The sequence below is a fragment of the Herpailurus yagouaroundi genome, unplaced genomic scaffold (assembly GCF_014898765.1).
Source record: "Herpailurus yagouaroundi ecotype Mexico unplaced genomic scaffold, PumYag 185, whole genome shotgun sequence".
Taxonomy (NCBI): domain Eukaryota; kingdom Metazoa; phylum Chordata; class Mammalia; order Carnivora; family Felidae; genus Herpailurus; species Herpailurus yagouaroundi.
In genome coordinates this window covers 5,603,140-5,625,469 of record NW_024412416.1, presented here as the reverse complement: position 1 = coordinate 5,625,469, position 22,330 = coordinate 5,603,140, and the positions used below count along the sequence as shown (strand labels likewise).

At 51.5% G+C, this 22,330-nt stretch overlaps 2 protein-coding genes across 6 annotated transcripts; both read left to right on the top strand.

Annotated features, from left to right (window-relative positions):
• The first annotated feature begins 1,859 nt into the window (after positions 1-1,859).
• Positions 1,860-13,542, top strand: TTLL13 (tubulin tyrosine ligase like 13). Of its 5 annotated transcripts, none has more exons than XM_040493623.1 (15): positions 1,860-2,023; positions 2,612-2,882; positions 3,238-3,278; positions 3,991-4,109; positions 5,580-5,710; positions 5,941-6,097; positions 6,937-7,080; positions 7,461-7,546; positions 7,847-8,078; positions 8,563-8,747; positions 10,381-10,566; positions 10,861-11,041; positions 11,324-11,503; positions 12,087-12,405; positions 12,767-13,542. In XM_040493623.1, the coding sequence occupies exons 2-15, from the start codon at positions 2,623-2,625 to the stop codon at positions 13,021-13,023; spliced, it is 2,478 nt and encodes an 825-aa protein (XP_040349557.1). In that variant the 5' UTR covers positions 1,860-2,023; positions 2,612-2,622; the 3' UTR covers positions 13,024-13,542. The 5 variants fall into 5 exon arrangements, with proteins under 5 accessions (XP_040349557.1, XP_040349559.1, XP_040349556.1 ...); XM_040493625.1 differs by having other exon boundaries at positions 1,861-1,992; positions 12,294-12,405; XM_040493622.1 differs by having other exon boundaries at positions 1,861-1,992.
• Positions 13,543-13,721: 179 nt separating this feature from the next.
• NGRN (neugrin, neurite outgrowth associated) lies at positions 13,722-19,801 on the top strand. Its single transcript, XM_040493627.1, has 3 exons — positions 13,722-13,937; positions 14,298-14,408; positions 18,713-19,801. The coding sequence occupies exons 1-3, from the start codon at positions 13,774-13,776 to the stop codon at positions 19,314-19,316; spliced, it is 879 nt and encodes a 292-aa protein (XP_040349561.1). The 5' UTR covers positions 13,722-13,773; the 3' UTR covers positions 19,317-19,801.
• Positions 19,802-22,330: the final 2,529 nt, after the last annotated feature.

Genomic DNA, 22,330 nt, shown 5'->3' with positions numbered 1-22,330 from the left:
ACAGTTCGTGAGTTTGAGCCACACATCGGGCTGTCTGTTGTCAGCACAGAGCACCTTTCGGGTCCTCTGTCCCCCCTCTCTCTCTGCCTCTCCCCTGCTCACTCACTGTCTCTAAATAAATAAATATATATTTTTTTAATTTTGTGAAAGAACCGTTTAACATTTAAATTTAAATATTACATGTTTAACATTTAAATTCCTATAGAATTTGGGTCGGCTTCCTCTTTTTAGCACCTTGCCGTAATTTTAGCTTGTGCTTCTTTCTGCAAGCCTTTGCCTGTGCAAACTCCAAGAGCGCCACCTTGCTTTGCTTGCCCAGTCTGAAGGAAGTACAGATGACCGTTAGCGCAGAGTGGATTTTGTGTCCCAGGTGATGCGCCCAAATACCAGGGTTTTCCCCCAGGACGGCTGTTCAGAGGAATGCCTTCTCAGGCCAAACCAAGTTTTTCCTTGAGAAGGGGGGAGAAAGTCAAATAGGTTTCTTTATGGCGGTACTTCTCAGCTGTTTTATGGAGTTCATGAATTGTCAGGGAAGGGACTTAGAAGCTTTTTCTCAGCTTAAGTGTGGAACACTTAGGCGCCACTTTGTACTCCGCCCTGGGCTTTGTGCACACCATAGATAGGAAGGGATGGTCCAGCCCAGGACTTCCATCTCTGCTTGCTTTTTGATGACCTGTGTAATGAAGGGGTTGGGGATTTGATCTAATGGGAAACCTTGAAGAGTTTTAAACTGGGGAGTAACAAATTTGCATTTTAGCAAGAATACTTAAGCTGAACGGATGGATGCGGGGTGGCGGGGGGGGGGGGGGCCGGGGGGAGAACAATTGGGAGTCCGATTAAGAGGTTGCTGCGTGGTTGGTCAGTCCGTTGAGCATGGATTCTTGATCTCCCCCTCAGGTCATGATCTCAGTTCATGAGTTTGAGCCCCGCATGGGGCTCTGCACTGGCAGTGAGAAGCCGTTTGGGATTTGTGTCTCCCTCTCTCTGTCCCTCCTCTGATGCTTTCTCGAAAAGAAAAGAAAAAAGTGCTGCCTGGTGGCAATTCAGGCAAGACACGTTCAAGTCCTAGAATAGTGCCTGGAACGCTAAATATTTGGAAAGAATGAGAAAAAATGATAGTCCTGGAAGCCAAGAGCCTCCAAATCATTTCAAGAAGGGAGTAATAGAATATTCTGTGCTGAAGGAACAGCAAGAAATGTGTCATTCAGAAAATGTCCACGTCTCTCTAAGGGAAGGAGACTGAAGTGTCCCCCAGATGTAGGCACACGGGACAGCCTTACAGTGACAAGTTGGACTGGGTTCGGTGGGGGTGGCGAGCAGAAGTCAGCGTGAGGACGCCAGGAAGAGCAGTGAAGGAGCGCTACGAGGAGGAGGCCGTTCTGTCACTGGGCGGAGCTGGCTCAGCCCGCCAGGGTGGGCACTAAGCACGGCCGCCCCTCCGGAGGGCGGGGACGGCGCGACACACGCTTACTAAAGCTCAGGGAAGGCCAGCAGGTACTTTTCCCGAGCACAGAGTTAAACCAAGCTCCGGGCTCGGCCCGCGGGCTCGAGATAGCCTGGGGTGAGGCGCGCGTGAATCGGCGCGAAAGCGGAAGGACTCCACGTCCCAGCCGATGCGCCCCGTCGGCGGTCGCGGAGGCCGGGCCCCCCGAGGCCGCAGGCGGCCCGCACCTGCCCCGCCAGCGCCGACGACAGGCTTTCAGCGCGGGGGAGCAAGATGGCCTTGGCGGGCGCCCAAATGGGTGTGGTTCCCGGGAAGGCCCCGCCCCCAGAACGCCGCTCCAATGGGGACCGCTCCCGTGTCCATGGCGACGGCGGCGGCGGCTGCCGGCTAGCTCCAGGAGGCGCCGCCGCCGCCGCCGGGATCTCCCAGCTAGGAGCGAACCCCGGGGTGGGAGGGGAGCGGGCTCCCCCTCGCGATCGGCGGAGGCTGCCAGTCCTGTGGAGCAAGGAGGCGGTCCCGGAGGCCCAGCGACGCCCGGGAAGGAGCAGGTGTCGCGCGAAGGGCTGACATGAGCGACCAGCTGAGTCCAGCCTCGGGCAGCTAGGGGTGGACCCAGCAGCCCCTCCGCTGTCCTCGAAACCCCGGGTGCGCGGTGTCCGCCAGGGGCTCCCGCTCCGCCGTCAGAGCCCAAGGGGACTTAGCCATCGAGGGCCTGGCCCCAGTGTGTACACACGGAGAAACCGAGTCACGGAACAGGGAAAGGGCCGGCTTAGGGGACCTTTGGTTTTTAGCTCTATTTTAAAATTGAAGGTCCGCTCCAGGGCCCAGCCATCCCCCTTCCCAGAAATAAAAAAGCCATGGTCATGATCCCTGCCAGCTCTGTCCAGCTTCTACTTGCAACCCAATGTGTTGTATGGAGTAGTGATCTTGGATGATCAGGGCTTGTCGGGGAATCCAACATCTCACAGGCATTTCCCCCATCCCCACCCCCACCCCAAGCCTCCATTACCTACTAGGAACACATCGCATTCTGCACTGGGATTGTCCTGTTCTGTTCTGAAGGGGCAGCAAAGTTCCCTTATAACACGAAGGGGCTTTTTGTGACTCCTGCACGGCCTGGAGGAAGGAAGTTCTGACATATATTTCACTCTCACCCCCTCCCCTCAGAATCTAAGAGGATGGAGCCAGATACCTGTAAGACCAGTGAATCAGAGGAAGACTACGTTGAAGAAGAGGACTCTGGGGAGGAGTGTGTTAAAGAGGAAGCTACCATCCCTTCTAACTCTTCTCAGCAGGAACTTCCAAAGGCTGACTATAAGGAATTTGGGGATGGAGTTCCCTTATCTGTTGTAGCCAAGAAAATTCCAAAGAAAATCATAGCCCCAACTGACTCAGATGACTTAGAAGTTAGAAGGAGAAAGAGAAGGCGGAAACACAGGTAACGGGTCCCTGGATGACACCCCCCTCCACCCCCGCCACCTGCCTGGCTCCAGAAGAGAGTCACCCCCGGCCTCCCTTCAGCAGTCGGGGTCTTCCCTTTAATCTGCGAAAGAGGACAGGGGATACAGGAACATCATTAACCTTCTGGAACGAGAAAAACACAAAATCCAGAACCATTTGAGCTGGCTTGGTTTGCAGACTTAGCATGTCTCTATCATCCTGGTCTTCCGTGGCTTTTAGAGAAAACGAACTGCACTGTAGATGTGTTGGGTGTCTCTTCCTCCGGGTGCCTGGCAGCCCAGGGTCTGTCCTTCATCCCACTCTGCCTGATTCCTACTGTTCCTTCATTCCAGACCCCTGGCCATCAACCTGACCAACTGCAAGTATGAAAGCGGTAAGCACCCGGTTCATTCACTCACAATACTGCGCATAAGAGGGCACCTGCAGCTTTGACTCTGGGAATGGTCCCCCCCCGTCGGGCTCCCAGCCCCTGGATCTCGGTAGGCTGGCCTACAACCTGGGCTGAGCTACTAGCAGCTGAGACATCTCTGTTCCAGTTCGTCTTGGGGTTAGGGTGGGAATCTCCACAGTTAGCTAACAAGAAAAAAAAGTGACCGGAAGTCACCATTGCCCCCACCCTTCCCAGATTTTACCAGAGTTGAGATGAGAACAGGCTAATAGAGTTTTTTTCCAAGGAAGATTCTGGGGGTGGGGGGGGGGGAATTAAAAGAAAAAAATCACCAGCTGGGTCAGCCATCTCTCCATCTCCTCTTATCTCCACCGTCATCTATGCAAGGGGCCACCCACAGTGTGAGATGTGACCCCTACGGAGAGAGGGTCAGCTCTGCAGGTCAGAAACCATCCTAATTGAGAGAGAGGGTTGACGGGAGTAGAGAGCCAGGCTCTAGTTTTCTCCGTCACAGATTTTGGAAGGGCCTTGACAGCTTCATGAACTTGGAATTGTCACATGGCAATTAAACTGCGGAGTGGAGGTAAGAACCACCTCATCTCCAGTCCACTCTCTGGTCAAGTTACCCGAGCCAGCTGCCCTCCCGAGACTCACTGCCAGTGGCCGGGCTGCCCCGCTGACCTCCGTCTCTCCACAGTGCGTCGGGCAGCTCAAATGTGTGGCCTAAAGGAGGTGCGGGAAGATGAAGAGTGGACTGTGTACTGGACGGACTGCTCTGTCTCACTTGAACGAGTCATGGACATGAAGAGGTTTCAGGTACAATCTCCTGACCCAAGAGCCCCAAGGGGCTGCGGCCCTGAATGGTTACTCCCGCCCTTCTGCTCAGGCGCCCAACGCCACACCCTTTGTAGTTGTCCCTCCGGGCAGAGCAGGAAAGGCTTCTGCTCTACTGGAAAAACTCTCCTCTTGGGTTCCTGGAGCTCCTATCACAGGAAGGAGGTATATGCTGGGCACTGCTCGCCTGGAAGCATCTGTGCCCAGCTGACCCCCTCCAGGGCCCGTGAGCCCCCCTGAGGGGAAGGCTGGAAGGCAACTTCAGCACTAACCGCAGGGGCGGCTGAGTGAGCTGGCTTCTAAACAGCTCAGTCCCGCATCCGCATCCATTGAGAGTCGGCGTGGGGCGTCCGGGTGGCTCAGTCACCTGAGCATCCAACTCTTGATTTTGGCCCAGGTCGTGATCTCCTCGTTCGTGGGGTGGAGCCCCGTGTTGGGCTCTGTGCTTGGGATTCTCTCTCTTGCTCTCTCTCTCTCTGCCCCTCCCCATTCTCACTCTCTTTCTCTCTCAAAATAAATAAATAAACATTAAAAAAAAAAAAAGGGGGTGCCTGGGTGACTCAGTCGGTGAAGCGTCCGACTTAGGCTCAGGTCATGATCTCGTGGTCCCTGAGTTCAAACCCCGCGTCGGGCTCTGTGCCGACAGCTCAGAGCCTGGAGCCTACTTCAGATTCTATGCTCTCCCCCTCTCTCTTTGCACCCCCACCCCACTCGTCTCTGTCTCTCTCTTAAAAATAAATATTAAAAAAAAAAGGGACATGCAGGTGGCGGCTGTAAAACAGGCACAGTTAACAGCGTTCATTGAGGGCTTACTGTACGTCAGACCCTGTGTTACCTGCTTTTATGTTCTTACCACAATTAAATCCTCAAAAAGAACACCGAGTGGCAGATACTCTCTTGTTTAGAGGACACCAAGGCTCAGAAGTACTAAGTTCATGCAGCTAGGGTGTGGTAAAGCCAGTGAGAGAGCCCAGAACCTATGGGAGATTCTGCCTCCCAGCACCAGGGTTCCAGCAGGTCACCCTGGAAACGTCATACCCTGGGGCGCCATGACCCAGCGCTCCCTGGGACTCATTCTCGATTTCCTTTTCTCTCTTGGAAAATGGTTTCTCGTTGGCTGATGCTCCCATGCCCCAGTTATCCTTACAGGACTAGTTGCTGGTGGCCTGGGGCATGTTAGAAGGTGGCTAGAAGACCCGAAGTCCTGGCGAGTCCTTCTCACTGCCCCTCGTCTCCCGACCTCAGTGTGGACATGTGTTTTGGGAGAGGCCAAGGAGGAGGTTCTCACCTGCCTTTGGGAACCTTCCTTTTCTCCCTTAGGGTATTAGGTATAGTGTTTTCCTCCTCTGTGACTTCTGCCTTGACCTTCCCAGTCCTCCTGGTGTGCCCAGACCCCAGGGGCTGCCACTCACTCTGCTCGTGGGGGTAGGTCACCACCTGGCTCTGTTACAGAAAATCAACCACTTCCCTGGCATGACGGAAATCTGCCGCAAAGATCTGCTGGCTCGGAACCTCAACCGCATGCAGAAACTCTATCCCACGGAGTACAACATCTTCCCCCGCACCTGGTGCCTCCCTGCAGAGTGAGTGAGCCCGGCCCCCGGGGCTGATGTGCTGGGGGAGGAAAGGCTTCGCCATCTCACTTCCCTCCAGACGCTGGCCTTGTCACCTAGAAGGTTTCAGCTGGTCACAGAAAAGTAGGTGGGAGACTGACGCTCCAGGAAGAGCACGGACAGGAGAGCAGAACCCCACCGGGGCCCTGGGACAGCTGCCACGCGCGGAAACCTTCTGACCGGCCCCCCTCTGCACACAGCTACGGGGACTTCCAATCCTACGGTCGTCAGCGAAAAACCCGCACTTACATCTGCAAGCCGGACAGCGGCCGTCAGGGACGCGGCATCTTCATCACCCGAAGTCCCCGGGAGATCAAGCCAGGAGAGCACATGATCTGCCAGCAGTACATCTCCAAGGTGAAGGGCGCCTCCGGACCGCCAGGGCCCTGCCCCGGCCTCATCTCTCCCACTGCCAGAGAGGGGCGCCAGGCTTCGGCTCCTACTTCCTGTTTCCTCTTATCAGAGCCGTGGTTCAGAGCCAGCCTGCCTCGGTCTGAATCTGAGTTTTTCCACTTCTTACATATGTGATCTTGGACAATTTTTTTTTTTTTAATGTCTTTAATGTTTGTTTATTTTTGAGAGAGAGACAGAGAGAGACAGAGCGCGAGGGGCGGGGGCAGAGAGGGAGACGCAGACTCTGAAGCAGGCTCCAGGCTCCGAGCCAACTGCACAGAGCTAGATGCGGGGCTCGAACCCATGAACCATGGAATCACGACCTGAGCTGAAGTTGGATGCTCAATGGACTGAGCCATCCAGGCGCCCCTCTTTTTTTTTTTTTTTTTTAAGTTTACTTATTTTGAAGGAGAGGGAGAGAGAGAGTGAGCATGAGTGGGGGAGGGGCAGAGAGAGAGACAGAGACAGAGACAGAGGTCCCCAGCAGGCTCTCTGCCCCCAGTGCAGAGCCGATTTGGGGCTCGAACTCACAAACCGCGAGATCATGACCTGAGCCCAAACCAGGAGTCAGTCGCTTAAAGGACTGAGCCACCCAGGTGCCCCAAATCTTGGGCAATTTCTTACCCTTTCCGTGACTCAATGTCATCATTTGTTGAATGGGAAATATAACAGTAACTACTTTATGCTGTATATGGTTATTACGACAATCAAACCAGTTGTGCATCCGAAACACTTCAAACAGCGTGTGGTATAGAATGAGCGCTTCAGAAGTATTCTTCCCCGGCGGGTTTGCGTGCTTTCAGCCCTTCCTCATTGACGGCTTCAAGTTCGATATGCGAATCTATGTCCTCATCACATCCTGCGACCCTCTTCGGATTTTCATGTACGAGGAGGGCCTGGCCCGCTTCGCCACGATGCCCTACGCGGAGCCCAACAACAGCAACCTGGTAAGGGGCCAGACGGTGGCCCTGGGGGGGGGGGGGGGACAGGGCGGCGCCCTCTTCTCCTGAGTGCTGAGGTTCTGTGCGGACCAGGTAGAAAGGCTTGTTGTCGTCACCCATGAACAAGCAATGGAACCAGCGAGCACCCTAACCCCGTGGCTGGGAGGAGAGCATTTGGTGGGTGGTGACCGCTGAAAGGTCCTCCCTGGAGGACGCCGGCCCACGCCCTTCCCTATGAGCTCACAGGACAGTTCTTAGGTGAAGAGGGCCGCCGAGGAGGAGCCCTTGTCCCGGGGGAGGGGAAGGTCGTAGAAAAGGCAAGGAAGGCCTGGAGAGGAGTGCTTCGGGGAAGCAGTCTGAGCGCCGCGGGGCCGCTCTCTTCCCAGGATGATGTCTGCATGCATCTGACCAACTATGCCATCAACAAACACAACGAGAACTTTGTCCGAGACGACGCTGCGGGCAGTAAAAGGTACTCCCGGCTCTGGTTGTGCCTTAGCCTTATAGTCTCAGCAGCCCCTGAAACTGAGCTGGCTCTTGGGAGGCCAATCGCTCAGGAAAACCACCTTCACAGACCCCTGTCCTGTGCTTGACCTCTAAATGCAGCCCTGCCCCCACCCTGAGGACCAAGCCGGGCTCCAAGCTGCCAGGAGCCCTTTGAAGTGTCAGGAATCTAGGCACAGAATTAGGGTTAGCCATAGGGAGCCTCTTGCCCTCGGCCTGGCCCCAGTGGTGTAGAAACTGGTCCTCCTCTGAGCACTGGGCCTCACAGGAAGCTGTCGACGCTCAACGCCTGGCTGCGAGAACACGGCTACGACCCCCGAGAGCTGTGGGGGCACATCGAGGACATCATCGTCAAAACCATCATCTCAGCCCATTCTGTTCTTCGCCACAACTACCGCACCTGTTTCCCCCACTATCTGAGCGGAGGTACATGTGCCTGTTTTGAGATCCTTGGTTTTGACATCTTGCTGGACCACAAGCTGAAACCCTGGCTGCTGGAGGTGAGGATGATCTTCTGGGCTTTGCAAAACCCGCGGCCTGAGGCCTCCCTGAGCAGGACGCCTGGGCTAGGAGTGCAGTCAGGTGGTGCAACAGAGAATGGGGGACATGGCGGCCCCGGGGTGGGTAGGAATGGCAGAAGGCAGTAGGCGTCTACACTCTTGACCTGCTGAGTCCAAGCCTAGTGATCTCTGGCCTCCACCATAGGGATCCAGGAGTTGGATCCCAAGTGTTCCCCCATGGAATCTTTTTGTCTTTAGGGACACTGTATCTGTAGAGTCAGGCTGTCTGGTTTGCTCTCAGCAGCCTGTGTACCGGAGGGATCTCTGTGGCGGGGTCCCGTGGCCTTGGAAGTCACAACATCCAGCCTCCTCGGCCGAGGCCTCTGGAGGGGGACGTCTTGCCTGGACTGTCCAGTCCGGCCTGCCCGAGGCCACACGTGCTCAGGCAGTGTAGGAAGGGTGGGATGATGACTCCTCCTGGCAGGTAAACCACTCCCCGAGCTTCACCACTGACTCCCGCCTTGATCGTGAAGTGAAGGACGCACTTCTCTGTGATGCCATGACCCTTGTCAACCTCCGGGGCTGTGACAAAAGGAAGGTGATAGAGGAGGACAAGCGGCGAGTCAAGGAGCGGCTTTTCCAGTGCCACCAGCAGCCACGAGAAGCCAGGTGGGCCACGTGTCTGTCATTACTTTCCTGACGGGAAAAGTGCTCCTGTAGGTGGCGAAGAGAGTCTGGGGGTAAGGATTAGCTGTGAAGCACAACTGTGGGTTTTTTGGCGCAGATGACGCATTTATGTATCACAGATAGTATGCTGGAAATTCAAAAGATCCTGTGAAGAATCCCTTCCTGTTCTCCAGCTACTCAGTTTCCCCCCAAGGAGCCAACCTATGCCATGTGTATGCTTTAGCAGTTAATGCACGCACACATACATAGGTGTGCGTATAATATATACCTGTAGAAATAACTTATACAGATGTTTTTCTCCCTTTACCTACCTAGACAGTAGTGTAACCTTCACACTCTCTCTACTACGTGTAGCAACACAGCTTAGAGCTATTTTCTATTAGCTCATAAGAAGCTCTTTGCTGTTTGATTGGCCGTTTGTTTTTGGTTTTGCTTTTTAATGTTTATTTCTGAGAGCGAGAGAGACAGAGGGTGAGAGGGGAAGGGGCAGACGGGGGGGGGGGGGCGGAGGGAGACAGAGGATCCGAAGCGGGCTCGCTGCTGTCAGCAAAGATGTGACTCTAACCCACGAACCGAGCCAGCTCTAACCCACGAACCACGAGATCACGACCTGCGTGGAAGTCAGGCGCTCGACCAGCTGAACCACCCAGGGGCCCCTTGTTTTTGTTTTTAACAAAGGTCCTCTAGACAGGTCATAATAATGAAACAGAAAACAGTCTAGTCATGCAACAATAAGAGGTTATTTAAATCAGCATCTTTCACCCACTGTTGTTTTAATTATAAGATGGGTTACCAACACGGTGATTTGCTGCCGATACTAAATTAATGTTAGTAACACATACAAATGGAGTGGAATTGGAAGCATTCCTATTACAGTGCTCTTCTCCACCTGGGTTGTGATATGCAGGCCCGTGTGTATTTGGTTTGCTGGGATATCCTGAGGGCCTGGCACATAGTAGGCGTTCTCATGTGTGAATGGAGGGGAAGCAGGACTGTTACTGGAAATACGCTGGCTCTTCCCACAGTGGGGCTGCACATGTGCCTATTATATCATGAGTGATGTCTTTCAGTGGGGGAAAGGGTTCACAACTACTGGACTTCATAAATGAAAGTACAATCACAGAACCACGTGACTACTAGGAAGCCATTTAGCAAGGTTGTATGATCCTATTTTTGTCAGAAACCAGAAAGGAAGGTAGTCGGTGGCAAAGCCAGGATTCAGACTCGGGGGTCCCGCCCCTGAGTCCATGCTCAGGAGCAATATGCTAACTGCACAGTAAGATTATGGGAGGTTTTATCTTCTTTTTGCTCTTCTACATTTTTCTGTAATTAACATAGATTACTCTATGATCAGAAACCTAAAAGACTGTGAGAACTTGGAGCGCTAGCTTGCACTTAAGATGAAAACCAGATTTCTGGAAGTCAAGCCCAGATTTCCGTGGCTACACACAAGCGGGATTGGCCAGAGGGCCTTCGCAGCCCTCGCTACATGGGCAGAGGCCAGAAAGGCCTCTTTGAAGCTAGCAGAAGGTTCTCAAAGCCTTGGCCGGCCTTCTTTTCCCCACTGAACATTCTCAGAGCCCTCCCGACTCACTCTGGAGCTTGGTTTCCCTAGGCGAGAACAAACTGAACTGTCGCATGCAGCGATACTGGACCAGGAGCGCCATGAGGACTCCCACCTCGGGGGGTACCGGCGGATCTATCCTGGGCCTAACACGGACAAGTACGCACCCTTCTTCAAGCACAACGGCTCCCTCTTCCAGGAGACTGCTGCTTCCAAGGCTAGAGAGGAGTGTGCCAGGTACTTTGCCTTGCCTTGTCCTCTGTCCACTTGGGGGGCGGGGGCATATCCTGAAGCTGAACTGCTCGCCAGCAGGGTAGAGAGGAAGCCAGACACTTGAGCCAAGAGGAATGGAGTCAGAAATTCTTTCGGACTCAGTAACTCCATATAGGAGGTTTCCCATTTCCCCCCTCATTCTTCTCTTGTCTGCCTCCCAGACAGATCTGATTTCCCACCCCGCCATCCCCACTTCCCCTCACCCTGCTTCCCCCCAACATAATCTCTCCAGTGTCTGAAGCTGCTGTGTCTTGTCAGACAGCAACTGGAAGAGATCCGCCTTAAGCAGGAACAGCAGGAGACCTCAGGAAGTAAGAGGCGGAAGGAGAGCCGGGACCAGAACCAGGGTGAATCAGCGGGAGAGAAGAGCCGATGCAGGGCCGGGCTCCGGGGACTTCCCGCCCACTTGGCTTACAGGAACCGGAACCAGGAGAAAGAGGTGCCCGGGTTTTGGTAGCTCTTGCCTTTCAACAGGAAATAGGTTGGGTCTAGAGAAGGGAGGGAGAGGGAGAGGAGTTCCTAATGAATACGTTGGATCTGACCTCGCGGAACGGGGGCTGGAGTGGGGGGGGGGGGGCAGAGAACGGACAGCAAAGGGGACCTTCCACTAGGGTCAGGGAATGCACAGAGGCAGAGCAGGCAGGAGTCCCGCAGCCATCGTCGTCGATGGTTTGGGACTCGCTCTCGGAGATCTTGCGTTCAGCCCTCATGTACCTCGCAGCTGCTCCCCGTACACGTGGATACCATGCATCCTCAAGAAATCGTGGAAGAGGAGGAGCTGGAGCGGATGAAGGCCCTGCTACAAAGGGAGAATCTCATCCGAAGCCTCGGTATCATAGAGCTACTCAGCCACATGCTGCACCCCAGCCACCGGGGCCACAGAAGGCTTCACGAGTATCGGGTGAGGGTCCCTGCGCAGCATCTCGCAGAACCAGGGAACAAGGGCTGCACCGGCACACAGGGGTGGCCGCGGCCCAGAAGGCTAACGTGATGGTGTCTGGCAGGCACGGAGCCTGGGAGGGCAGCTCCTGCCGGGCGCTGGGAAGGGGGCTCTTGGTTGCTTTTGCATTTGCTCCCACGCTCCCTGGTGTTTAGTAATGACATCCGGCAAAGTGCAGCTCCTGACCTACTCGCGAGAGATGTGTTCTCTTTATTCCAGCCTTGCAATAACCCCAAACTCATGCCTGACGAATAAGAAGGCCACCAGCCTCAGTGGCTCCTGTGTAATCTCTCGCTAGCCCTGCCAGTGCCGTGGCTCTAACGGGAGATAAGCAGACAGACTTGGGCCAAAGAGAACAGCTGCCGCGTTCACTGTTCCCTGGGCAGGTGTCAAGCCTGTTGGGTCTTGTTTTTGCTGAGCCCCCAAGGAGTAATTGGTTAAATAGCGGCCACGGCCTAGAAGAGACGTTTCGGTTACCTGTTTTCTTCCTCCAGTCCATCCAGCCTCACAAGAAGTGTGGCAAGGGGCTGCTCTTCTCCTCTAGCCTAGATTTCACCAGGACGGGCTGGGCAGTCAAGAACTGCAATCTGTGAGTCTGGTCCCACTGGTCCTCCCGAGAGGGGCCACCAAAGAGCAGGGCCCTCCTCACTTCCTGCATCCAGTTCGGCCCCACGAATTGATCCCCAGGATCTTAGGGCCACAGCCAAGCATGAATGCTGCAATTCCACATCATTCCTGGTGCCATCTACAGCCCAAGAACTTCAACTGGATTGGAGAGCGAGCAGCCATCGGCCCCTCTTCGTTGTCAACGAAAGCATCGGGAAGGCACTGTTTTCCCAGTGCCAGAGTCAGGCTCAGTAGCCGTAAGTACGCAAAACTAGCTCTGGTCACTCTGGCTTGTGTAAATTCCCACTGGCAACCATTACAGCTGGGACAGTCCCAAAACACCACAGGGCACTTCCACCAGTGTGGGAATGGGATGGGTAGTGGACCCATTACCTCCTCCTACATACTGGACCCTGGGAGGAATGGCAGTACAGTCCTAGCACTCAACAAACACAACAGGGAAACAGACAAGTAAACAGTTACAATACAGTGTGGCAAAGATGCTGGAGGGAAGCAAGGGATGCCATTCTTCTGTGTTGGTAATTGGGTGACAGCTGGTAAAGAGGGAGTGAATCTCCTGTGAATACCAACTCAGGGGGACCCATGTTTCCACTGCAGAAGGCCAAGCGGGCAGAAGGCTAGAAGCCATAGACAGAGCCCTGGCAGGATCAGTGCCATCTTCTTTAACCCCAAAGCAGGGCTATCTTCTGCAACCGGAAAGAGTGGCAAGTAGCTCATGGACTCACTGCACCTTGCCCTCGGTGGTAGACACCGAACACAGTGCACCCAAGGCCCAGGATCTCGCTCTCTGCACTGCCTCTACGCCCCTGATGCAGCATACCACTCCACTCCTTGACATCAGCCACCACCGGTAAATGCAGGACGGAAGCCCAGCACTCCACCTCTCCTGGAGAACCCCCTCAAGTTTCCGAAGGCGCAGAGGGCCTTCAATCTTCGCTAAATGAAAGACTGCCACCAGGCTTCAGTTTGAAAAGTCCTGGCCAGGAACCCTGCTTGAACAAGGCAAAACACAAAGATATCAAGAATTCCTCAATACCCTAAGACTATTTCCAGATCCGTAAAGACTCAAAAGATGAAGAGGAGCCAGGGCCGGCATCTCCGCCCTTCAAACCTTAGCCTGGATTTATCGCTAGGAGATGGGTCTGAACGCTGGGTGCAGCCCGGGGCTGGAGGTCATCCTGGCGACAAGGGGCCCCCTTCCCAGAGGAGCCGAGTGCCCAAGGCACGGGGCAGTCGTCATCGGACGACCGCCAAGGAGAGGCCCTTCCCCCTGCCGTGGCGGAGACAGGCCGGCCTGGGAAGCCATTGGGGCGGAGGGGTGGCTCTTGGCAAATGACTCCGACTTTTTATTAAAGTTTATGCGTTTTCCAGGAGCGTTCTCTAGCTCATTCCGGCCCTTGCGTTCCAGGGTAAACGCTCGCCACTGTTCCTCTCCGGAAGGGTGAACCGCAAGCAGGTTCAATCCCAGCTAACGCACCCTCAGCCGGAAGCGGAAACCACGCACGACCATCCTGGCTTTCGCCGCGCCCTTCCACTTCCGGCCCCGCCCCCAGACTTCCGGTCTCTCTGCCCCTGTCGGACTGTCCCGGGCTGTTTTTGTCGACATGGCGGTCGCTCTGAACCTTTTGCTGGGCTTGCGTGTTCGTGCTGCCGTGGCTCGCTGTGGTTTCGCGACCCGGGGGATGGTAGACCCGGGCACGCTCGGCCGGGAGCCAGACCCCGATTCCGACTGGGAGCCGGAGGAGCGGGAGCTGCAGGAGGTGGAGAGGTACCGGCTGCTTCCCGGGCCCTCAGCCTGAAGCAGGGCTTCGCGCCCCCTTGGAGCCGGGCGTTGTAGCGCCGCCTCCGCCGCAGCCCTTGTTTCTTACCCGTTGTTAGGGGGCGCAGGGGCAGGTGTGCGGCTCCTTTGGGACGGCAGGTTTCTTCACCAGTGACGTGTTTCATCACCCGTTTAGAAAGTTCGGCATGCTTACGGGCTGTTTTAGGGATTATCTGGGGAGGTTACAGACGTGGCCTGGTTTCCCTTGCAAACAAAGAGAAGAGGGCTGGGCCTGTGATTTAGCGCGAGGCTCTTCAGCCACCCGTTTTGCTCCCACGCTTGGCTTCTGCCATTGGTTCTCTCCCCCAGCACCCTGAAACAGCAGAAAAAAGCCGCCCGATTCCAGAAAATTCGGAGACAAATGGAGGCGCCGGGTGCCCCGCCCAGGACCCTGACGTGGGAAGCCATGGAGCAGATCCGGTGAGAATCACTGTAATAGTTTACTTTTTATCATTTTAAGTTTTCTAAATGAAAAGGAGAATAGATGAATTTGCATAAGCCCGTCATCTAAATTTAGTAGTTTTTAACATGAGGACACGGTTCGTTTTTGCTGAAATTTTAGAATAGTAAGCTGTAGACCTCACAGCCTTTAACTTCAAAATAGTTGTCATGACGTTCTTAAGCTAATGTCAGGGATGGGGACTTACAAGGTTATGTACGTTTTCCGGAAGAGCAAACCCATATCATTAAAATCTTAGATCCCTTTTTAAGTTTTAAGTTTGTTTTGAATAACAATGCGTGGCATATAGTTCAAAATTAGAACATTATTTGTACACATTGAGAAGTTTTAATCCCTCCCAGTCTTCAGTGAGACTATTTTTAATGAATTTTTGTGCCTTTTTTCAGGTTTCCTTAAGCAAATACAAGCGACTATGAATGTAGATTAACTTTTCTTTTTTTTTTTGCATGTTTAAAAAAAAAAATTTTTTTTAACGTTTATTATTGAGAGACAGAGAGGCACAGAGAGTGAGCAGGGGAGGGGCCAGAGAGAGGGGGAGACACAGAATCCGAAGCAGGCTCCAGGCTCTGAGCTGTCAGCACAGAGCCCAACATGGGGCTCGAACTCACAAACCATGAGATCACGACCTGAGCCAAAGTCGGTCGCCTAACCAACTGGGCCACCCAGGTGCCCCTACTTTTATTTTCTTAAGCACAAACAGTAGAATACTGTAAATACTGTTCTACACGTTTCTTTTTTCATATAGTTTTTGGTTTGCTTTTTTTTTTTAAGATATTATTTTCACATAATTTTTACACTCAACACGGCACTTGAACTCACAACCCAGAGCTTAAGAGTCTCATGATCCATTGGCCCAGCCAGCCAGGTGCCCCTTTTCACATATTTCATAGATCTTTCCTCTTCAGAAGACAAAGCTCCTTTTTGAAGAAGTAATAGTAAATCGTAATTTTTGTTTTTAATTTTAAGTAATCTTTCTGCCCAACGTAGGGCTCACACTCGGGACCCTGAGATCAAGAGTTGCATGCCCTACTGGCCGAGGCATCCAGGCGCCCCAGCAAATCATAATTCAGTTAACCAGTCTTTTATGAAGTGTGTTTCGGTTGTTTGCATTCACTTGCTATCACAGATAGTACTCTGATGAGTAACTTCGTGTACACCTTGTTCCACATACCTCTACGTGTATTTGTTGTGTACATTTCCAGAAGTAGAGTTGCTGCGTGGAAGGACACATGGATTTGCCTTTTGATGAATATTGCTAAGTTGCCTTCTGTAAGTTGTGTGTCACTTCCCATTCCCATCAGAGTGACTCTGAAACAGACACTTAGAATGAAGGGGATTCTATAGAGCAAGGAGATTTTGTGAGCCTGTAGTACTTCTCTCATGTCCACTTCCTTTCCTTTCTGGAACAACTGCTCTTCCACATCTTCCTGTCACCTCCCCTTCTGTGGCTAATAAACGTCCTTTTACTTCAGAGAAAAAATTGGCCATTAATTAAGAGCTCTTTAAATGTTTCTTTATTTTTGAGAGAGAGAGCTTGAAGGGGGAGGTGGCGGGCAACAGAGGATCTGTGCTGACAGCAGAGAGCCAGCCCGATGTGGGGCTCGAACTCAGATCATACCTGAGGTGAAGTCGGGTGCCTAATCGAGTGAGCCACCCGGGCACCCCTAGAGCCCTTTAAAGCTTCTTAGCCTTCCTCCTTGTTTTCCTTGCTCGATGTTAATACCCTTATTTACATCCCAGGGGAAGTGGTAGCCCTTCATTTGTCTAGGACCCATCCTCTGTGTGCACGAAGTCTTAGATGTATCTAATTCCCCAGAGACCTACCTTCAACTTAAGGTTCTCCCTCACCCGTTTGTTCTTTGGCTGCCTACCCTTTGTTGTTTTGTTACAACAATGAAACTATTGTCCACAAGTCTTATCAGTGACTTCCTCAGTGCTAGGCATTCCTGCCATTCCAGTCTCTAGCCTCCCTAACGTTTTTTGCAGCGTGTGACCCTGTACTCTGCTTTCTTGAGATTCTTTCTTCCCTTGACCACGGTACTACTCACTTCTCTTTCTAGGACTCCTTTTCTCAGTTTCCTTCCTGGGGTACCCTGAGAATTGTGTCCTTGGTCATTTTATCTCCCCATATTTCCCTGCCTAAAGCCAGCCACTCGCGTGGCTTCAGCCACCATTGGTCTTGGCTTGTGACTTCCAAGTCTGTCGTCTCCCATCTGTGTTTATGTTTTGACTTGTATATCTTCAACTGTGCGCTAGCCCATCTCTGTTTGAGTGTCACGTAGGTTCTTCAAACTGAACATAATCGCAAACTCAACAAGAGAGAATTTATTGTTGTCCCCTGGCAATTTCACTTTGTTCCTGTTTTCCCCGTACCCCTGAATGTTCCCACCAAACACTCAAACTGAAATCTGGAATCTCTGCCTACTTCTACCTCCAGTTATTTAGTCCTTACCAAGTTCTTCCGTTTGGCCTTCCTAAAATGTTCCTCAACTCTCTTCCTTCTCTGCTTTCACTGCGGCTGCCTCAGTTCAGACTGCCGCGATTACCATGAAAGCCTCTTGGCTGATCCTTCCATTTCTAGTGTTGCCACTGAAAACTACCCCCTAGATTGAGCTTAAAAAAGGAAAAGCTGCTCATGGCATTCCATTGCTTAAACTCCTTCCTGGATCTGCTTGTGGTTTGCCATAGCTTGGATGTCCTGAATGGCAATTCTTTTGCTGTTTTTTTTAATTCTTTTTGTTTTTAACGTTCATTTATTTATTTTATTTTATTTTATTTTATTTTTTTAAATTTTTTTTTTCAACGTTTATTTATTTTTGGGACAGAGAGAGACAGAGCATGAACGGGGGAGGGGCAGAGAGAGGGAGACACAGAATCGGAAACAGGCTCCAGGCTCTGAGCCATCAGCCCAGAGCCTGACGCGGGGCTCGAACCCACGGACCGCGAGATCGTGACCTGGCTGAAGTCGGACGCTTAACCGACTGCGCCACCCAGGCGCCCCTCATTTATTTATTTTTGAGAGAACATGTGCGTAAGCGGGGGAGGGGCAGAGTCAGGGACAGAGAGAATCCCAAGTAGGCTCCGCACTGTCAGCACAGAGCCTGCCATGGGGCTCGAACCCATGAACCACGAGATCACGACCTGAACTGAAATCAGGAGTCGGACGCTTAACCGACTGAGCCACCCGGGTGCCCCCGCCTTCTGCTATTTTTGAATATACCCACTTAAAAAAAAAAAATCCTCCCTTGATTCACTGTTGATTTGGGGATAAACTTCAGAGTTGGAAGCGTGACATCATCTTGCTTCTGCCCTCACTGTTAGACAAGTTGAGCTGTTGCCAACAATGGTGATGTGCTGTTTTGCATTTTACGTGCTGCTCTCCCTACCATCAATACCTTTGAGGGGCGCCTGGCTGGCTTGGTCAGAAAAGAGTACGACTCTTGATTTCAGGGTTTGTGAGTTCAAGCCGCACATTGGGTGTAGAGGTTACTTAAATAAATAAGACTTAAAAAAAAAAATACCTTTGAGGGGGCACCTGGGTGGCTCAGTCGGTTAAGCGTCTGATTTCAGCTCAGGTCATGATTTCATGGTTCATGAGTTCAAGCCCTGTGCCAGGCTCTGTGCTGACAGCTCAGAGCGTGGAGCCTGCTTTGGATTCTGTGTCTCCCTCTCTCTCTGCCCCTTCCCCACTCGTTCCCTGCTTGTGCTCTGTCTGCCTTTCTCTCTCAAAAAGAAACGTTTAAAAAAAAAAAATACCTTTGATCTCTTCTTTCTCTTCTTTCTGCCAGCTTCATCCTTACTCCTCTTCATCCTTTTAGGCCTTTTAGAGGGACTTCTGAAGCAATTCCTGAGCCACCCGGCAAATGTTGTGATAGCCTGTTCCTGGGTCCTCTGGGTGCTCTCACAGCATTCTCTGCTATGCCTTACCACAGTAGTGTTGTATGTTAATATATCTGTCTCCACCACCAGATTGTATGTACTCTGAAAGGAAGGACAGTATTCTTGCATCCCCAGGATCTAACTGGGGCCTGGTGCACGTTGGGAGGAGTTTAGTTCTTGTGAAATAAAAGTGACCTAAGAGTGGTTGGGTGTTGCTGTCGGTGTATGGGAACGGAACATAGCCATTTGGTGGCACAAGATAGAGACTGTGTTCACGCTTTTTCCAAGCCCTCTTCTTTTCACACAAATATAACTAGTATTGTCAGTTAGGTACTCTGATAGCAGACTTTTTCACAACTTGAAAACCTGCTTCTTTTTCCCATAGATATTTGCGTAAAGAATTTGCAGAGTCCTGGTCAGTTCCCAGATTAGCCGAAGGCTTTGGTGTCAGCACTCATGTGATCCGGAGGGTTTTAAAGAGCAAGTTCGTACCCACATTGGAGCAGAAACTGAAGCAGGATCAAAAAGTCCTTAAGAAACCCGGGCTTGCCCTCTCGTTCAGGCAGCTCCCAGGTTCTCAGGATTCCTTGAAGCCGCTCTCCGCGAGCCACTCTGGATCAGGCTCTTCGTCGATGCCAGCAGATGAAACCTCATTCAAAGGCTGGGGTCACAGCACAGCTTTGAAAGTGATAGAATCGAACACTCACAGTACACCAAGGAGACAGAAGGGAGGGGATAAAGGAATCCAGGATCCGCAGCGGGAGCACTCTGTGCCTGTTGCAGATCTAGGTCACGGGCAAGAGCTGCAGAAGTGCTCCACCAGCGATCGTGCGGGTTCTAGACGAGCTGACGGTGATGGATTGCCAACTGCCAAGAAGCTGGAAGAGTTGAAGGCGCAGGACCCAGGTGACCAGAACTTCAGCAGCAAAGTAGTCCAGAGGGGGCGAGAGTTCTTTGACAGTAACGGGAACTTCTTGTACAGAATTTGAGCCGGGGCCTGGTTTGTGGAGATGCCACCTGAAACGCAGCTGGGAGAGTAGGTTTGGAGCTGCCTGGACTTTTGTGTGTGGGATGGGAGGAAATGATGAGCCTGGACCATGGGAGGAAACAACTGCTCAGATATGAATCTGACAAGAGGGCAGTGAACTTCACAGGGCCAATGTGTATGGCAGGGCAGGGTTAATGACTGGCTGGGTAGACTCCAGTGTCCTGGAGCTCTGCTCCTGATCTGACCCGTGTGGATCTTCAGTACTCCCCATTTTTGCTTGGGCTCTCTGTATGTTGAAACCAGCCCGTGTTGCATGCGTTGTTAGAACTTTTCTGTGAAATTTGCAGTATATGTTTGGGAAAAAATGAAAAGTTTGCCTTCTGATCTCATTTACTTCTTGATTAATGAACACTAATAGTTCTGGAACTGCTTTATCAGTGGAATGTTTTCATTACGTGCAAAAGAAAATAAAACGTAGCAGTTTGTGTTGATTGGTGCTCTCTGGGGTGGGAAGAGTGAGGGTTCGAAGAGACCAGAGGTCCTTTGTCATTAAACATAGGAGAGAGATGGGGCCAGAGGAGTTCCCAACAAAGGACACTGTGTAGATCACCCTGCTTAGTAATTGATGTTGACAGCTAAGAATTAGGACATCATAACCTTCGCTGCATCACCTGGTCTAAAGGAGCTCCTCTTCCCTTCTGTTGGTGGGGCTCTGAAAGAGATTAGCGTGTGGGGGGTTTGATCCATGAAAAAAAAAAAAAGGCGAAGGCTTTCGGGCCTCCGGCAGCATCTCTAGCTACTTTCGGAAGCTTCAATAGCATCTTCACTGTTGTCATCAGATTTCTGCGATGGAGCTGTGGTGGGGGCGAGAGCAGATGATCAGCCCCTTTCAAAAATTAGGGGACAGTCTCATTTTCAGATATGCTCGAGGCCACATGGCTGCTGCTGAGCAGTAGCACAGGGACTTGAACCCAGGTCTGACCTTTAGTTCAGGGCTTCTAAAATTCCAGGAATCCATTCCTGCCTGGCATAATTTCCCAAATCTTTTAGAGACCTTTCATTATAACCAGCGTGGTTATCAGTAGAAAATTCAGTGAGACACGTGCACACAACAGAAGAGCCCAATGACAGTTTTCAGCCATGCCTCATTTTAACAACTTCCTGGCAAAAACTGGTTATTCAGAGTTTAAGTGCAGGGTGTTTAATGAAAATAATTGATTTTCCAAACCTGTCATTGAGTGTGTTCGTGAATCTCCTTGCTATTTCAAATGTCATTAATAGCCATTACAGTATCATTGATTACTGTTAACTTGGGAATTTGTTCAGTATAAATAGCAAGGCCCTATCACCTGCCAATCAAAGAGAATCCAGTTTCTGGTAATACAGCAGTGGGCAAATAAGGTCCTATTATCACTGCACTGTCACTAGCCTATTAATACACTAAAAAAATCTTTTTAATGTTTATTTTTGAGAGAGAAAGTGCAAGAGAGAGAGCGCGAGCGAGGGGGAGGAGCAGAGAAAGGGAGTCAGAATTCAAAGCAGGCTCCAGGCTCTGAGCTGTCAGTACAGCCCTGTGGGGCTCGAACTCACCAACCGTGAGATCATGATGCCCAGGCGCCCCTCAGTACTTTTATGATTAAAACATAAGGTAACTAGAACTTTTTAGTTTTAAGAGGTAGAAGATGCTACTTTAAAAAAAAATTTTTTTTTATAATGTTCATTTATTTCTGAGACGGAGACAGAGCATGAGTTGGGGAGGGGCAGAGAGAGAGGGAGACACAGAATCTGAAGAGGCTCCAGGCTCTGAGCTGTCAGCACGGAGCCCGACGTGGGGCTCGAACTCCCCAACCGTGAGATCATGACCTGAGCCGAGGTCAGACGCTCAACCGACTGAGCCACCCAGGCGCTCGAGAAGATGCTAGTTTTTAAATACATTTTTTATTTTAGAGAGCGAGCAAGGGAGAGAGGTAGAATCCCAAGCAAGCTCCAAGCTCAAGCACTCTGCTCAATGCAGGGCTTTATCCCATGATACTGGGATCATGACTTGAACCAAAATCAAGAGTTGGGTGTTCAACTGACTAAGACACCCAGGCGCCTTGGAAGATGCTATCTGATTAAACTGGCATTTAAAAAAGTACTTATTTGGGGGAGACAGAGCATGAGTGGGGGAGGGGCAGAGAAAGAGGGAGACAGAATCTGAAGCAGGCTCCAGGCTCTAAGCTGTCAGCACAGAGCCCGACACGGGGCTCAAACTCACAAACTGCGAGATCATGACCTGAGCCAAAGTCAGACGCTTAACTGACTGAGCCACCCAGGTGCCCCGGGTATTTTTAACTCCTGTAAACCATTTGACCATGCCCTTTCCCCAGTTGGCTACAGAAAATTAGAAGCTGTTGTTAAAAACTTTGATAAGTTTGTCATTTACCTCATTCCCTACCATCCTGTTACTTACCAAGCTTAAATCTTTTTTCCATTCTTAAAAATGCCAATCTAAGGTTTTGTCCATACTAGTTCTTTGTCTCCAGATTTTCACATGGCCAGTTCCGTGTCATTCAGGTCTCAGATCAAATGTTACTTTTTTTTTAAATACATATTTTTAATTGTGTGTGTGTGAGAGAGAGGTTGGGGGGAGAGAGATTGGGAAAGAGAGGGAGACAGAATCTGAAGCAGGTTCTGTTAGCACAGAGCCCGATGCATGAGGTCATGACCCTAGCCGAAGTTGGACGCATAGCTGACTGAGCCATCCAGGCCCCCCTCAAATGTTACTTTCTTAGGCTTTCCCTGATTACCCAGTCTAAAGCAACTCCCTTCACATTCTATCACCATGTTCACATTCTATCACCATGTTTAATATTCCCTGCCATTTGAAATGGATTGCCACTGTATTGTCTGTCGTCACATACTTTGCCTCCATTAGAATGTAGACCCCATGGGAGCACGAGACCGGTCTGTGTTCATTGCTGTAGTTTTCAGCTCCTAACATAGATTTCAACATTGGTTGAGTGAATGAAGAAA